Genomic DNA, 18,992 nt, shown 5'->3' with positions numbered 1-18,992 from the left:
ATCTAAGTTTACCCTTCAATTCTATCTTTATGAGGATCACAAAGAAGAATTTCCATTCTTGAGTTCTGTATTAGTTTTCTATTGTTGCTATAACTGATTACCATAGATTAGTGGCTGACATCCATACCAACACAACACAGATTTATTATCTTATAATACTGTAGGTTAGAAGTCCAACATGGGTCTCACTGGACTACAATCAATGTGCTGGCAGGGCTTCATTCCTTCTGGAGGCTCTAGAGAAGATCTGTTCCTCAGCCTTTTCCAGCTTCTAGGGGCAGCCTAAATTCCTTGGTTTGTGGCCCTCTTCCTCCACCTTCCAAGCCAGCAATGTTGCATCTGTCTGACACTGCTTCCCTCCTCACATCTTTTCTCTGACCCTCTCTTCTGCCTCCCTTTTCCACTTTAAAGGACCCTTGTGATTACTTTGGGCCCACCTGAGTAATCCAGGATAATCTCCCTATTTTAAAGTCAGTTAATTAGCAACCTTAATTCCATCCACAACCTCCATTCCTCTTTGCCATATAACCAAACATAGTCAGAGGTTCCAAGAATTTGCACAAAGACTTGTTTAGGGGCCATTATTCTGTCTACCACAAATTCTGTTGAGATCTCACATATATCCTTATTGTTCACCCTCAACACCCACTTGACTATGCACATGTAACCAAGAAGTCTGACCCGATTAACAACTTCTTTATTAAGAAGAGACTGATCCTCTTTTTTCAAATCAAAGTAGTACATTTTTCTAATATTCTCATAAATAATAAACAATGATCTCTTACATCACATAGAACATGACAGTATTTTTAAGATTATCTTTGTTAGCTACAAACTCCTCAACAAACTCTAGTTCCCAATGACTGATAACATTTCAAAAACTATTTGGGAGACTGAAGTTGGGCTTCCAGGTGTTTGTTTTCCAAATGAAAACATAAAACACACTCATCTGCTCTCCAAAATCTATCATCTATCCTCACCATTATTTCATAAAAGAATATCTAATACCAAAAAGGTAGAAAAGAATCTCAGGATAACGTGTACTTCTTTAAAGCATCTTAGCGTAATAAGAAATAAATTATAAAAAATAAGAAATAAATTATATCATCATTATATTTATTATTTTGCTGTTATTTGACCAGGTTTTTAAAATCACTTTTAAGACCAATTTACCTGTAGCAGCTGCGCCACTGTCCACATGTGTCAAGGACTGGGGGCGGCTACGAAGTTTGCTTTTGAAAGATCTTGGTCTGCGTGGTGACGAAGGTGGCAGAGGAACCTCTGATGATTGGATTTTGCTATCTTTAATTGCCCGAAGGCGTTCATAGAGCTCCTGCAGCTCCTTGTTCTGCTGGGTTTGAAGATTTACCACCTCCTGAATGTGTCTAAATGAAAATCATGCAGAAAGCATTTTAATAGCACTGGCATCATACAGACGACTCAAGAAACTCTACACCAATACAAGGAAAGTTTAACAAGGAATTTAGATTAAGAATGTGAAAATACAGAATATTCACAATTTTAGGATGGGCTATGCCTTCCTAAACTCAACATTAAACTAATCAGACATTAAGAAAAAAGTGAACAAATTGACAAGAACAAATTTTAAAACTTCAATGTAGTGAAAGATAATGAAATACAATTTAAAATCACATATATTGATAATACTAATCTTTTCTTTATTATATGTTGCAAGTATAAATAACAAAATATTTGCAACATATAGTAAAAGATTAATATTCAGAATATATAAATAGTTCCTAAAAATCAATACGAAAAGGGTGCCTGGGTGGCTCAGTCGGTTAAGTGGCTGCCTTCGGCTCAGGTCATGATCTCAGGGTCCTGGGATCGAGCCTCATCGGGCTCTCTGCTCAGTGGGGAGTCTGCTTCTCCCTCTCCCTCTGTCCCCCACCCCCAGTCATGCTCGCTCTCTCTCTCTCAAATAAATACATAAAATCTTTTAAAAAATCAATAAGAAAAAAAGAAACAACCTTATAGGAAAAAGGGGAAAGAATATGAGAAGGTGACTCCAAAGAGGAAATACAAGTAGCCAATATGAGATATGTACAACTTCACTGTTAAGTAGGAGAACACAATTATTTCTTAAGAAATATTTTTAATTTATCTGATTGGAATAAAACTAAAAGGATCAATAATATCCAGTCCAATGTTGTTAAGAAGTGGGAAAACAGTCACTTTCATATATATGTATATATATATATATTGTTAAAGTAATCTCTATGCCCAACATGGGGCTGGAACTCACGATCCCAAGATCAAGAGTCACATGCTCTACTGACCGAGCCAGCCAGGCACCCCACTTTCATATATATTTGTTTGGTGTATAAAATGGTATAGCCACCCTGAACAACAATATTAGCAGTATCTATCAATTTAAAGTATACATACCTTTTAACCCAGAAATTCTACTTTTAGGTATCTATCCTACAAAAAATACTCACATAAGTATGTAAAAATATAAGGTTGTTTACTTCAACATTGCTTACATAAGCAAAACATGGAATAAAGCTGAAATGTCCATTAATAAGGGATTAAATAAACTTTAAATAGCTATTCTAATATGTGGAATAAAGATTATTTGTGCAAACGTGTATATAAGCAACAGTGTTAAGTAAAAAAATTGTAGAATAACATGTATATTATGACCTCACTTTCATAAAAGGCAAAAAATATATGTAATGCACAGAAAAATGACAGGCAAGATATATACCAAACAGTTCACAGTGGTTGCCTCTGAGAAATGAGATTAGGGCATGAGAAATAAGAGATTGTTCTGTGTGCTTTTTTACTGTTGTGATATTATGATTTATATTAAAATATATATATTTGGTCTTTATCCCTGTTCCTAGAATACAGCTCCTAAAACCCTAGTAATTTCCTAAGCTATAAAGAGCAATTGGAGGATCTTTTATTTTAATATCTGGCCTGTTGTCCTCAAATAGCTCCAGTTCCTAAAGTAGCTCTAGAGTGATAAAGGTGAAAGAAATCTTATTAATTATAATAAGCCCCTTGGAATCACACCTGAGTTTATATTAATGAACTGACTTGAATAGCCCCTAAGGTTGGGGGCTGATTGCCAGGAGAACCAACCAAGTGATTAGAGGGTGGGATTTTCAGCCCCTCCCACTCCACCTCTGGGACAGAGTTAGAGACTGAATTAATCGCCAATGGCCAATGATTTAAATCAATCATGCCTACCATAATGAAATTTCCATAAAAATCCCTTAGTATAGGGTTTGGAGAATTTCCAGGTTGGTAAAAACATGAAGGTGCTGGTACTCCCAAGAGGGCATGGAAGCTCTATGCCCCTTCCCCTGTACCTTGCCATCTGACGGTTCCTCAGTTGTGTCCTTTTATAATAAACTGATAATCTAGTAAGTAAACTGTTCTTCCTGAGTTCTGTAAGCTGCTCTAGTAAATTAATTGAACGCAAGGAAGGGCTTGTGGGAACCTTTGAAGCATAGGTAATACTACTTGGACTTATGATTGACATATGTGGGACTGAGCCCCTGACCTGTGAGATCTGATGCTATCTTTGTAGTTTTCAATCATCAAAAATTTTCAATCATTAAAATGTCACCAATTGTGGGGCACCTGGGTGGCTCAGTCAGTTAAGCATCTGACTCTTGGTTTTGGCTCAGGTCATGATCTCAGGGTCATGAGATCGAGCCCCGTGTTGGGCTCCATGCTCAGCACAGAGTCTGCTGGAGATTCTCTCCCTCTCCCTCTGCCCCTTCCCTGTGTGCACACACACACTCTCTCTCTCTCCCTCAAGTAAGTAAGTAAATAAATAAGTAAATCTTTTTAAAAAAAGTCACCAATTGTAAATTAGCTATCAGTCAAATACTTAGTTCTATAAAACTCCAGGCAACCAGACTTGTGACAAAAGAGAAACAATCTTACTTTTCTCGTAATCTTTGAAGCTCCACCTTCAAATCCTCGTCCTCTATTTCTGACTCATCATCACTGCTCATTGGAGAAGATGGTGAATAGAAGAGTGAGCTCTGTGTTTGAGCACAGGCTTTTTCTTCACAGAGTGGTAAGCACTGATCACTCTCTGGACCAGTCTTTGTCACTGATTTCCCTCTGCCAGCAAGAGTGGCTGAAAATTCACTATCAGAGCTAGGCTGTTTCCCAGCAGTAAGTATCTCTCTCTCTTTAAACAACAGTTCAAGTCCAGAATGCATACTACTTCCCATGGCTGAGTTCTCTTCCAACTCTTTTTCTGGGGTCATTGAAGATACATCAGTCTCACAAGCTGTGCTGAAAGATGAGAAGTTGTCACCTTGTTTGGGAATTCTTTTACCTTCTTTGAAGGTTTCATGAAGAGCTCGTAACTTCTGAGAAGAAAGTGAAGTCGGTGGATTGTGCGTGGCAGGTTCCATTTCCACTAATTGAGACTTTGCTCTGTCCGTAAAGGCTAGAGCTTCTTCACTAGAATGGGTTGTCATTTTATGGAATGCTGGTGTGTGTTCTATTCCAAAAGATGTCACTTTCACTGATTGCTGCTGAGGAACCGTAATCACCTGAGATACAAAAAGGCAAAAGTGGCTGGCTCTGTCTAACCAAAGAGTAAACCCATGAAGAAATTCAATATCAAAATATGGCACAGATAAGTGGATGGTCTGCTATGATGTACACATATCGATAATATCCAAACTTAAAAACCCCATCTATAATTCTCATTTCAAAGTCTTTCAATTAGGCCCCTTGGGTAAAAAGAGTTGGCTTCAAATTGCTCAAACAAGATTCCACAATTTAAAAAAATTCAATGATTCAAGTTGCTGAGATTCTAAAGGACAAGAAATAGATTTATAAAAAAGGTGACCCAACCACCCACTGAAAAATGATGACTCATTTCTGTGCTCTTTTCCAGCTACTAAAATCTCCATTTCTTTAGACTCACCTTTACTGGAAGTCTACAAAAGGTGAGGGGATATGTATTAGGGGAAAAAATTAAATACGACAATAATCTACATTCAAAATAAGTATCATACAAATACCAAGATTTTCAATGCTATTATCTTGTACAATGCCCTTGTAGATAAAGATTCAACCAAAGACACAAACCTGGAACCGACCCCGCTGAAATGATCCGCTCATCGCTTTACATCTACTCAAAGCCCTAGTATCAGCCGTGGACTCTCCCGTCAGAGGAATGGGATCAGGAGCAACTGCTGATCTCATATCTTCTGCTTCCACTGCAAGTTTTGTGCAATTGTAAGCAGAAAAGAGAAAATTGTTTGTTAAGACTAAATCTGTTTACATTGCCAAAAAATGAAGAAAAGTAGAAAAAGCTTAACCCCTGCTAGATAATTAAAAAGTGTTAATGTAATAAGCAACACTGTAGAAGTCCCTAACTCAAAATCAGACATTGTAAGATTTATCCCGAGACTTAGTATCTACATGAAATGAATAACTGTAAAACCAAATTAGTTACAAAAGGAAAAATAAAATGGCAATGACATTAATGGGACATGTCACATACATGGGCTACGTGGAAAAAGTGGTAAGGTTTGTATATGAACAAACAAACAAACAAAAAAAAACAGAAGTAAATGAAAAGTGATGTTACCTAGTCTATGTCCCTGACTGTAAGCACACTACCTTGACGGACTTTTGATCTCTTGAAAAAGCTGGTTGACTGCCGTAGCCTGTATGCCCAGCTTTTTAATTTGCGAGTCCAGGATTTCTTGCTAATAGGATTTTTGAGACTAGGACAAGTAAAGCTTAGGCCAAAATATCCACCTCCTGTCTGCAGATGAATGGCTCCACCGCTTGACACAGCAGCAGGATAGGCCTCTGGATCTCCTGGAAGTGAAGCATCTGGGGACATCTCCTAATGGAGACAAAAAGAGAAAAAAACCAAAATGGTGATAATTTAGGTAAGATGAAGCAGCTGTTTATACCACTGGAGTTTCTTGCATGGACTAATGAGTAATCAAAAACAGAATGCTATGTCTGTCTGCATATCAGAGTGAATCTGAAGTATTCAACTTATAGGAATTAATCCTTCCTCTTTCTTTAAAAATATTATTTGGACTTCAGATAAATACAGAGCAGAATATTAATCTTCCACCCTAGAATATTTTTCATTATAGCAACTTTGAAAAATGAAAATGAAAATTATTCCTTCATATGCTTCATTTACTAAAAGAGGTTACTGAAACCCTATGCTCTTAAAATGAAACTTTCATTTATGCTCATATTATTTGAGAGTGAAAGATGCCTAACATACATGATAACATAGAAAAACAAGATATCTAGGCATTTAGATTTATAGAGAAATATTACCAAATCAAATTTCTTACTTTATGTAAGCACACAGATATTTACAATGGGCCTTGAAATTATTTCAAATTCTTGCTCTAAAACTTGTTAACATCAGGCCACAGCTGGCTATAAAATCACTCTCCTCTTCTTGTCCTCCCATCCCTCTGACAACAAAATGTCAGAATTAACTGTTGTATTCTAAATGAGTACTTTAAAAATAAATCCTCTATAATAATACAAAAATACACAACTTTGGGAAACATGAGAATCATCTCTACTAATCTAGAATTAAATGAGTATTAAAAAGTTCAAAGAATGGGATTTAGCATTTGTCTGCAGGAAGACAGCCTAAGTGGCATTAAGTATACCGGAGTCTTGAATAAGCATTAACACTCAGGGCAGGTCAGCAGTTATTAAAATTCTGAACAATCAGTTCTTATTTTCCAAAGTCCTATTTTGGGGAAAAAAAAGCTCATTCTGGACTAGTAATAATGCTACTTTCATGAAGAGAAAAAATTTCTCAATAATATTAAATTTAGAAAATGCTGCACAAGTCCCACTGAAATTACAGAAAATTTTTAATAAGTAATAACTGATCAAGATGGTAAGTTAAGTACAAGTTCTAGCCTACCTTATCAATCCAAATCCATAGATATGACAGAAAAAAGAGACATAGACACAGGCATATATAATTAAAGGAGGAAAAAGCAGCCCATGACACATGCAGGAACTATTTCAAAATGCTGCAAACTTGGGTGGCAGATCTAGGCAGTGAGAGAGGGCCCTGGCCAACCAAAAGGAAGAGTCGTTGGCTAGAAAGCTTACAAAGCTGTACCCAATCTGTCTCCTATCTGCCTCAACATCATCTCATAACACTCTCCGACTTCCTGGACTTCTTTTGGTTCCTTGAGCAGGTCTCCACCTATGAATGTTACCACCACACACAAGTTCCTCCCTGACCCCTTATATAAAGTAATCCCCTACTCATTCTATCATAGCCCTTTCCTTTATTTATTTATTTAGAGTCTATCTTCCCTGACTAGAATTTGAGTTTCACAAAAAGAGATCTTGACTTACTCACTGACTGGGAGAGTAAACTGGTTGGGGTACCAAAGAAAGAATAACCAGGCAGTTCTTCTTTCCCTCCCTACCTCCACAGCAAGCAAAAGACAGCAGAGCCATCTGCTCCCAAATAAGAGTGGTGAGAGGAAAATGTTTGTGGCCCAATCAGCAATGTAGGAAGGAGACAACATCCAGGAGGAAGGGAAAGCCCTTCCACCTTTGAAGACTATTAAGCTACCCTCTAGGCAGCATTTCGAGAAAAGCTGTAATATTCAGAGCCAAGAAGCATGTCCCATGCTTTTCCCACAATTACTGGAGGAAGGCTACAATAATTATATATGGCATTTAGAGAGACAAACAAGGAATCTTACAGGGGAAAAAGAAAAGATGAGTCTAAGAATCACCACTTATGGGAAATCAACACTATAAGCAAACACAAGGGGCACCTGGCTGGCTCAGTCAGTAGAGTGTGTGACTCTTGATCTCAGGGTCATGAGCTGAGGCCCCACACTGGGTGTGACGCCTACATAAAAAGTAAATAAATAAAAATTCTAAAAAAGAAAGAAAACACTAAATTCAGTAAGAAGAAGAATAGCCAAGGAAATAGCATCAATAACATAGAATAATACTTAATATCTCCAGAAAGATGTGTGAAGATAATACAACCATAAGAAAAATGAACTACAGTTACTGAAAATTAAAAATATAATCCTTGGAGCACCTGGGTGGCTCAGTGGATTAAGCATCCAACTCTTGATTTCAGCTCAGATCATGATCTCAGGGTTGTGAGATTGAGCCCCGCATCGGGCTGTGCTGGGTGTGGAGCCTGCTTAAGATTCTCTCTCTCCGGGGCACCTGGGTGGCTCAGTCATTAAGCATCTGCCTTCGGCTCAGGTCATGATCCCAGGGTCCTGGGATCGAGCCCCACATCAGGCTCCCTGCTCAGCGGGAAGCCTGCTTCTCCCTCTCCCACTCCCCCTGCTTGTGTTCCCTCTCTCGCTGTATCTCGCTGTCAAATAAATAAAATCTTTAAAAAAAAAAAAAAAAAAAAGATTCTCTCTCTCCCTCTCCCTCTGCCCTTCTCTCTTCCCCTCTCTAAAAAAATGAATAAAAATAAAAATAATTAAAATTAAAAAAAATAGAATCCTTGACAAAAAAAATAGCTGAATAGGAGACTGAAACAGCTTAAAAATTGAGAAAAAAGCAAAAGGACAAAGAGATGGAAAGCATGCAATGAAAAGTTAATAGATAAGAAAAACAGGAAATGAAGAAATAAACTATCTCTTTTTACAGACGATATGATCTTATATATTATACAGAAAATCCTAAATGATACACAAACTCAGCAAAATTGAAGGATACAACATCAACACTTAAAAATTAGTTGTATTTCTATACAATAGCAAAGAAAAATCTGAAAAGGAAATTAAGAAAACAATTCCATTGATAATAACAACAAAGAGAATAACAATGGTGCTGGAACAACTGGATAGTCAGATGCAAAAGAATGAAGGTGAACCCTTATTTCACACCATATACAAAAATTAACTCAAAATGACCCTACCATGTATACTAAATCAAGTGTGAAGCAAAATAAAGGCAATTTTGGACTTAAAAAAAATCAAATTAGTCACCCATGCAACTTATTTAAAAATATTACTCATAGAAGCATTTCAGGGAGGGGAGAAAAAGGAATTCTAGGACACCAGAAAGAGTGGCAAATAAATTTGATCCAGAAGTACCAATGGACACTTAAACAAAAGAATCCATTTGACCTTGATACTTGAAAGGCTATCCTTTGAGCAACAAAATTTAAATGACAGAAAATTATATTTCATTTTTTATGGTTCTAATATTATTACATGATCATCAGATAACACATATAATCATAATATAAATGCTGTTTACTGACCTTCAATTCTTCGAATCAACCTACAAAGCCCAGCCAGTGTTACAGGAAAAAAATGTAGATGTTATAAACCTTGCAAGTATTAAAAAGTAATACAAGTAATAAAAACTGGGAGGTGTATGGGAAAGAAGAGGAAAGGGAAAATATATAATTCCTCACCCTTCATAGCAGTGAATTATTAGGTATTGCCGAAAATTATTAAATCAAAAAATAGATGAATAAGTATATTATTTACAAGTTATTAATGGCAATGACTTCAAGAATTAAAACCAGGAACTTAACAGTGTTTGGGGAGTAGAAGGGGGTATAAGAAGTTGTTAACATAATTTTCATTTTCTATCCTTCTGAATTGCTTTCCTGTTTATATATTAAATACATAATTTAAAATTACTAGTTTACAACAATACAAATCTTTTTTTTTTTTAAAGATTTTATTTATTCATTTGAGACACAGAGATACAGAGAGAGAGAGAGCATGAGCAGTGGGAGAGGCAGAGGGAGAGGAAGAAGCAGACTCCCCGCTAAGTCAGGAGCCCGATGTGGGGCTCGATCCCAGGATCCTGGAATCATGAGCTGAGCCGAAGGCAGGCGTTTAACCATCTGAGCCACCCAGGCGCCCCAACAACAATATAAATCTTTAAGTTAGATCTATTCAAGGGAATATTATGCCATTGTTTAAAAAACGTAAGTGAGGGGCGCCTGGGTAGCTCAGTCGTTAAGTGTCTGCCTTCGGCTCAGGTCATGATCCCAGGGTCCTGGGATCGAGCCCTGCATCAGGCTCCCTGCTCAGCGGGAAGCCTGCTTCTCCCTCTCCCACTCCCCCTGCTTGTGTTCCTTTTCTCACTGTGTCTCTGTCAAATAAAGAAGTAAAATCTTTAAAAAAAATTAAAAAATAAAAAACGTAAGTGAGGTGGAACTACGTGTACCACCATGGATAAATGTTCATAATTGAAAAAAATGCAGAACAGCACATGTATGTAGAGAAATAGACGTATATAAACATATATATCTATGTCTTTGTAAATATGTAATAAAGAAGTATGATTGGGGCATCTAGGTAGCTCGGTCGGTTAAGCATCTGACTTCAGCTCAGGTCATGATCTTGGGGGGGGACCGAGCCCCAGGTTGGGCTCCCCATTCAGCAGGGAGTCTGCTTGTCCCTCTACCCCTCCCTCTACTCGTGCTCTCTTTCTCTCTCAAATAAATAAATAAAATCTTTAAAAAAGAGAAGTATGATTATACACATATTTGTATGTTAATTAAAACTATGTCTGCAAAGGGCGCCTGGGTGGCTCAGTCGGTTAAGCGTCTGCCTTCGGCTCAGGTCATGATCCCAGGGTCCTGGGATGGAGCCCCGCCTCGGGCTCCCTGCTCAGTGGGGAGCCTGCTTCTCCCTCTCCTCCTAGCTCGTTTCTCTCTCTAGCTATCTCTGTCTCTCTCTCTCTCAAGTAAAAAAATAAAAAAACATAAAAAAAAAAAACAACTATGTCTGCAAAGATTCATTACCAGCTATGTCTATAGTTTTGGAAGTGGGATGGATTTTATTTTATATACACACATATACTACTTACGTAATAATAATAAAGAGATACAGTGGTGAAGATTTAGAAATATATCTATGATATACTGTAAAAATGACAAGATAAATTTGCAGACCAATATGCATATAGCACAATCCTATTTTTGTAAATAAAAAGTTATAGATATGTAGGGGACACCTGGGTGGCTCAGTCATTAAGCGTCTGCCTTCGACTCAGGTCATGATCCCAGGGTCCTGGGATCGAGCTCCGCATTGGGCTCCGTGCTCCACGGGAAGCCTGCTTCTCCCTCTCCCACTCCCCCTGCTTATATTCCCTCTCTCACTGTGTCTCTCTCTGTCAGGTAAATAAATAAAATCTTTAAAAAAAGTTATAGGTATGTAAATAGATCCATGTAAGCTTAAGAAGGATAAGTACCAAATAGTGGATAAACACCAGATAGTCATTACTCCTGTGATTTGAAGGGAATAGAAAAGGGAAATTAAGTTCCTATGTTACATAACTTAAAAAAAATACCATATGATTTCACTCATATGTGGAATTTAAGAAACAAAACAAACAAACATGGGGTAGGGGAAGAGGCAAATCAAGAATCAGACTCTTAAGTCTAGTGAACAAACTGATGGTTATCAGAGGGGAAGTGGGTGGAGGGAGGGGCTAAATAGGCGATAAGGATTGAGAAGGGCACTTGTGATGAGCACAGGGTGTTGGGTGGAAGTGTTGAATCACTATATTGTACACCTGAACGAATATTACACTGGATGTGAACTAGAATTTAAATAAAAACTTAAAAAATTAATGTTTTTTTTTTTCAAATAAAACTCACCAAACAAGATTAAACTAAAACCATAAACTTTTAAGAAAGGAAATTGGTAACGGGCACTTTTAAGTGGAAATCTAAATGTCAGTTCTTCCTATCCACTAAAACAATCTATAAATCAGTCCTGTTCTGTCACTAATACAAAAACGACATCCTTGCAAGTTCCTAGCTAATTCACCAGAGGGCTCTCTCACCAAAGATACTTCTGTCGTCTCTATCTAGAAATTCCGGGCACCTGCAGCCTAAGTCATGGCCTTCTTAAATACCTGTGACCTCAGAATCCTGTGACATAGACAATTTCACTTCAAAGGATATAACTTTAGAAAAGAAGGAATTTCTTTAAAAGTATAAGGATAAGAAATTGATTAGAAAGAATAATACTTACATGTAAATATAATTCGCTGGGTATAGAAGTTATCACATTCAGGTCCCTTTTGAATACTGATATGTTAGCAGGCTGACTTGCAGCCACATTGGACAGAATCTTAGAGCCTGTCTGCTGAAAATTAGGGGACTGTGCAGGACTATCTTGAATTCCACTGTGACTGATGCCTATGACTTCTGGCACTGGACATGAGAGCGTATCTTCAGCAGAGGAAGAAAATGGAGAGTCTATGCTTTGGGTATCCTTCTGACTCTCAGGATAGATGCTAGATATGCTATGCTCCTGGTAGAGCAAGTTTCTTAATTTTTCATCCAGAGTTTTAATTCGGTTGTCTGCAAACTCCATTTTTGGAGGTCTTTCCCCATCTGATTCCAGGATAGTAGTGGGTAGAAGGGTAGTCAGTTCAAGGCCAGGGGTCTGAGTGGGAATGACCATCTTAGGAGAACTTGCTTCAGTGTTCATTGTGGTTTCTCCTTCTTGGGAAATAAACTCTGCATCCATAGTTGGCTGCTGCACTGCTAAGGATTGCGGCTTTTGATCAGACATAAATGCCAGAGTTGTAAGAGAGTTACCAGCAATCTGAGTTGACTCGCCAGGAGGGACCATAAGTACATCAGCCTGACTGGCAGCTTGGTGACATGGATATACAGGTAGAAATATGCCTGCTTGGTTGGTGAGTCCCTCACATTCAACTGGAACTGCACGAACTGAAGTAGCAGTGTAACTTGAACTACTAGTAACTGGTGCCATTATCTGCCTGTCATCTTCCACTCGATAAAATAAAGCTGGCTGCTTAGTTTCTACACTGGCATATTCAGACATCTTACCATCAACTACATCCTTGAGTTCTGATTTGGAGGCAAAAAGTACACGCTGGCATGGATTACTTTCTAGAGTGGGCAGTGTGTCCTGTGATATTTCCTTATTATTTGTGGTTCTTGGACCTGGAACAATAACAAAGAATAGCTAGGCACATATTAATAAATACAAAGCATGGACTAGTAACCAAACTCAAAGGGGACAAGAGGAGCAAGGGACAAACAAGAACCTGTGTGAATAAGTCTTGTAAATAAGACTCAAAATACACAGAATTCAACCTGTCAAGGAATAAAAACTTTTTCTTTATTTTTTTCCATAAATATTATATTTGAAAAATATTACATTTTAAAATGGCTTAAGTTATACCCTAATAATAACACCTTCAATAATGCTTATGAAAATTCTCATAAGAATAAAATACCCGTGAACACAAATTAAAGATATGGTATATATTTTGTAACTCCTCCAAGTCTGGAGAAAGTTGGCAGACAATGAACACTTACCAGGAAGTAGAGATAGCCCAGGAACTGTAGGCATGGACTGCTGAAGAGAAGGAGGAGATTGAGCCTCACGGTTTCTTATTGTTTGATTGATACAGAATCGCCACCGACCAACTGGGGATGACTGTGGAGCAGATTCATCTGTAGAAAGAATTAGCAAAAATCAATATGCTAAGCAATTGTCAACATGTTTACCCTATTAAGGAAACCATGTTAAAATACCAATTTGTCTTGTATCTCCATTTCCAACAGCACTAGGATATGTGTAATTTATAAGACCAGACCTCCCAACGCTGGCAAATACTCTAAAGAACTAAGCACAAGATATTGTTAGGGAAGGATTTTTAAATCTATGAAACAAACATTGTATCAATAGCAATTAGAAGCAGGGCACATTTTGGGGAAAAAATGGAAAGCACTTTCTCCAATAAAACCTATATCTCCTGTTCTGCATCCTGATTATGATGATGCTTACACAAATCTGTGAGTATTAAAATTTATAGAACTATACACCAAGAGGAAAAAATCAATTTTACTATATGACAACTTAAAAATAAAGTCCCCACATCTTTATTCCTACTTTGTAAACTTATTCAAATAAGTAATTCTTTTTTATAAACTTTACCATACTTTATCAGTCATAAATCTGCTCAAATTCCTCCTAATGAGAAAGAACAGAGGAGGACCTTGGCATCCTAACACAAAGTAAATTTCAGGGTAATGGTATCTGATTTCATGACTCCCACACCACCTGTTGCTTCTTCATGTTGTTATAATTCCTTCACAGGTCCTCATTTGTCTATGGCTCTTCGCCCCCTCCCAGATACTCTAAATATAACCATGACCAGAGCTGAAAAGAATGGAGAGATAAAGTCATCAGAAAAGAAAACAGAAGACCCCATTTTTAGTCCCTGGAAGTTTAGCTAGTATCTGATTTACAAAAACTTATCAGTGATCACAGCAGGTAGAAGTATAACACTAAGTGGAAGGAAATCAAGATATAAATGACTATATTAAAACATGAGGCAAACTTAGGACATAGTGATATTAGTTAAGAAAGGTCCTGTCCAAATCATATCAGTGGTTAAAAAAAATCAACTTACCAATTAATTTCAAACAATAAAGCCATTAAAGGTCATCAGTACTGTGATTGCTTTTCTGGTAACATACCATGCAACAACTCAGAAATAAATTAACACTTGAAGTAAATCTGGAGAATGGTTTTACTTCTTACATCTGGGCTAAAAAGGCCTTTCCAAGTGTGGGAAAACCTACATTAACAATTCATTAATTTCCTTTATTGGCTAACATCTTTCCCAATGAAGGTATGTAAATTAAAGTTTCCAAATGTCTTGCTTCAAAAGCCACATGGTAAATTTTATGAAATATACTTACTGCTGGTTTGAGTGGATGCAGAATTTATCTGTACTTGTTCAGATGATCCTGTCTGAATTAAAAATGAATAGATAAATAAAGAAGTTCTTGATATATATCTGAGAAGACCTCTCTGCTAAATAACTGCTCTTACTTGGTTATTGTTGGATTCCACAATAATAGAGTCAATTCCAATGGGTCTATCTGCAGCAGAGTGGACATGAAGGATCTCCTGGGCTTGACCTACAATAGCCCTCAATTCTTCTACGAATTTTTCTTTCTCATTTTCTAGCACAAAGTTATCTTCAACCTGTCCAAAAGTAAAGGTAAGTCTATTAAATTTAGTTTCTCAAAATTATAATATTGTATCAATGGTGACTACCTTAAAGAAAAATAAATGAAAATTAAGTATTTAGATACAAAGGCCACAACAGAATTAAAAACAACCAGCACTGGGGCACCTGGGTGGCTTAGTCGGTTGAGCGTCCAACACTTGGTTTCAGCCCAGGTCATGATCTCAGGGTCTTGAGACTGAGCCCAGCATCAGGCTCCACACTCAGTGGGGAGTCTGCTTGAGATTCTCTCCCTCTGCCCCTCCCCAGGCTTGCACTCCTGTGCTCTCCAAAATAAATAAATCTTAAAAAAAAAGACCACACTAAAATGCCACATAAAACATTAACTTATTCTTATTTTGAGACCACTGACATTTGTCAGATTGGTACTACCTACCATAGAAAAAGCCAGCATTTTAAAAACATCTCACATTCTATAAATTATCATTTGAGGAACATAACTGAGGCAATGTTTATGATTACCACTAGGATGTCCAAACCCAAGTTTTTAAATCACAAAATGAAACATCTTTAAAGGTTATAAAGAACTGGAGAGTTCAGAAAATATTATGTTAAACAAGGGGCAGAACTGGAGTGGAGGGGGGATGGGAGGGATGGGGTGGCTGGGTGATGGATATTGGGGAGGGTACGTGCTATGGTGAGTGCTGTGAATTGTGTAAGATGGATGAATCACAGACCTGTATTTTTGAAACAAATAATATATGTAAATTTTAAAAAAAGAAGAACTGTTACTAAAGAATTTTAGTTTTATTTCCTGTGTAACAATTATTAGATCAACAAAATATTTACTGAAAACAAAAACAAGAGGCAGAACTAACAACATTATTAACTTTTAAAATGTTTAATTCTGTTTCTCCAGGAATGCATATCTAAAGAAAACTGTCAGAAACAAAAGCATTAAGTACTCTTCCTTCCACCCTTACTTACCCGCATTAAAAACAGGGCAAAACTACTAACTTAAGCCTCAATTCAAAGAAAATATGAAAACTGAAAGAAATGATGAGCATTACTTAAACACCTATTTGTAAGATGATGTATCAGTAGCTAACACATTAGAATTACCTGGGGTATTTTACAAACTAGTGATGCTTAGGCCTTATGTCCAAAGATTCTGTTTTAATTAGGGACCCAGGCAATGGATTTGTTTTTAAAAAGCTCTTAAGGTGACTTTAACATGCAGCCAGGGATAAGAATCATTGACCTAGATAACCTCTTAATAAAATCCTCTCATATTTTAGAGATAAATATACCGAAATGAAAGACGGTACAGTGACTTACTTTTGATCATAAGTAGTATAGTTCTGTGCAAATTTTAAAAACTAATGGTACTCTAAAAACGATTGCTCTGAATAAATGAGGGGAGAATATGAGGGGAAAAGGAGACAGAATGCTAAAGGGAAAATAATTTGGTTTTATTATACTTACCATATAGTCTGCAATATCCTCTGGTGCATCACCATCAACATCAAACTTGAAGGTGACCATCTTGTTGTTGTGTGTCTCCAGTTGACATTCCACCATATTGTCTCCAGATACTGACACCTGGGCACAAACATGTCACCAATTTAAGAGTCACAGTTATTTATTATCTTCTCTTTGCAAATCAACTAAGGAACATCTAGATGAGCTTACATTCAATATATGGAAAAATAGTTTAAACTGTTGAGAATATAAAAAGATTGTTTTTCCCTATTGAAATAGTGCCTTAACACCCATTCGATGGCAAATATAAGAGTTAAATTAGCAAAATATAGGGGCACCTGGGTGGCTCAGTCGTTAAGCGTCTGCCTTCGGCTCAGGTCATGGTCCCAGGGTCCTGGGATCGAGCCCCGCATCGGGCTCCCTGCTCTGCAGGAAGCCTGCTTTTCCCTCTCCCACTCCCCCTGCTTGTGTTCCCTCTCTCGCTGTGTCTCTCTCTGTCAAATAAATAAATAAATAAATAATCTTTAAAAAAAAATTAGCAAAATATAAATTAGAAATGTGATCCCCATGGGAAAGAAAAAGGAATACAACTTTTATAAAAAGACAAAAAAAGACAAAAAATCAGAAGAGTTACTCTATTTTTCCAAAATGCAAAGATCGTTCAGTCATTCATTTCCAAAATTTTCTTAATCCCACAAATTGGCTCTTTAAACAAAAGAAAAGGCACTGCTATTGGAAATGTATACTGTCCAACCTTTTTGGACAGCCCATCTAGCAATATGTGTTTAAAAAAAATTTTTTTTAAGATTTTATTTGTTTATTTGACAGAGAGAGAGAGAAAGTATAAGCAAGGGGAGAGGGAGAAGCAGGCTCCCCGCTGAGCAGAGAGCCTGACCTGGGGCTAGATCCCAGGACCCTGGGATCACGACCCGAGCCAAAGGCAGACGATTAACAGACAGAGCCACCCAGGCACCCCTGTATTTTAGAATTTTTTAAGTCTTCATATATTTTCATTAGTTTTATTAATTTATTTTAAATTGAATTATAATTAACATGCACAGTTATATTGAATTCAGGTGTCCAACATACTGATTTAACAATTCCATACATTACTCAGTGCTCACCATGGTAAATGTACTCACCATCTGTCACCAAACAACATTATTACAATGTCATTGACTATATTCCCTTTGCTGTGCATCCCTCCCAACAAAACAACTTCCTCTTTGCCAACCACTTTTATTCTCTGTATTAATGAGTTTGGTTTTTTTGTTTGTTTTTTGTTTGTCACTTTTTCACCCATTAATTCTACTTCTAGGAATGAAGCATTAAAAAGAATCAGGGATGGGGCACCTGGGTTGCTCAGTCGGTTAAGCGTCTGCCTTCGGCTCAGGTCATGATCCCAGGGTCCTGGGATCGAGCCGCGCATCGGGCTCCCTGCTCTGCGGGAAGCCTGCTTCTCCCTCTCCCACTCCCCCTGCTTGTGTTCCCTCTCTCGCTGTGTCTCTGTCTGTCAAAAAAATAAATAAAATCTTAAAAAAAAAAAGAATCAGGGATGTTTATAAAGATCTGTGTTCAAGAGTGTTTGCTACAGAGAGACACACACAGACAGACAGACAAAAGAAGAAAGACAAAAAGTTAAAGAAGACACAGACTGGCAGACAGAGAGACTGACAGACAGAAAACAACAATCTAAACGACAACAGAAGAAATTATTAAATTGTTATATCTCTATATAAGGGACTACATTCTAAGATAACAATTGAAAATATTATATTACTGAAAAATTACTGACACAGTAAAATGTACATGATATACTAAGCTTTTGAAAAGGGAGAATATGACTTCTCAAACTATCGCAAAAAATAGAAGAGGAAGGAAAACTTCAAAATTTATTCTATGACACCAGCATTAACTGGATACAAAACCAGATTAAGAACCTCCAAAAAAAAAAAAAAGAACTACAAGCCAATATCCCTGATAAACATGGATGCAAAAATACTCAACAAAATACTACCAAACTGAATCCAACAACACATTTAAAAAATCATTCACTACAATCAAGTGGAATTTATTCCTGGGATGCAAGGGTGGTTCAATATTCACAAATCAATCAATGTGATACACACATCAATATAAGAAAGAATAAGAACCATATAATTATTTCAAGAGATGCAGAAAAAGCATGTGACAAAGCACAACATCTTTTCATGATGAAAACCCTCAATAAAATAGGTTTATAGGGAACATACCTCAACATAATAAAGGTTGTATGTGAAAAATCCATAGATAACATCATGCTCAATGATGAAAAACTGAAACCTTTCCCCCCAAGGTCAGGAAAAATTCAAGGATGTCTACTCTCACCACTTTTATTCAACACAGTACTGGAAGTCCTAGCCACAGCAATCAGATGACAAAAACAAATAAAAGGAATCCAAATCAGTAAGGAAGAAGCAAAACTTTCATTATTTGCAGATGACATGATACTATGTATAGAAAACCTAAAAAAACAA

General features: G+C 37.1%; 1 protein-coding gene across 4 annotated transcripts in view; it reads right to left on the bottom strand.

Annotated features, from left to right (window-relative positions):
* Window positions 1-18,992, bottom strand: part of WNK3 (WNK lysine deficient protein kinase 3) — a 164,472-nt gene that overhangs the window by 14,467 nt on the left and 131,013 nt on the right. For all 4 annotated transcript variants that reach the window (XM_078065306.1, XM_078065307.1, XM_078065305.1 and 1 more), the window contains 9 exons: window positions 16,480-16,596; window positions 14,856-15,011; window positions 14,723-14,774; window positions 13,331-13,468; window positions 12,009-12,952; window positions 5,629-5,860; window positions 5,092-5,222; window positions 3,925-4,547; window positions 1,174-1,385 (listed from right to left, as the gene is read on the bottom strand). In XM_078065306.1, the coding sequence (XP_077921432.1) occupies window positions 1,174-1,385; window positions 3,925-4,547; window positions 5,092-5,222; window positions 5,629-5,860; window positions 12,009-12,952; window positions 13,331-13,468; window positions 14,723-14,774; window positions 14,856-15,011; window positions 16,480-16,596 (2,605 nt within the window). The remainder of the gene's footprint in view (window positions 1-1,173; window positions 1,386-3,924; window positions 4,548-5,091; window positions 5,223-5,628; window positions 5,861-12,008; window positions 12,953-13,330; window positions 13,469-14,722; window positions 14,775-14,855; window positions 15,012-16,479; window positions 16,597-18,992) is intronic.

The sequence above is a fragment of the Halichoerus grypus genome, chromosome X (assembly GCF_964656455.1).
Source record: "Halichoerus grypus chromosome X, mHalGry1.hap1.1, whole genome shotgun sequence".
Classification (NCBI taxonomy): Eukaryota; Metazoa; Chordata; class Mammalia; order Carnivora; family Phocidae; genus Halichoerus; species Halichoerus grypus.
This window is presented reverse-complemented; position numbering and strand designations above follow the sequence as displayed.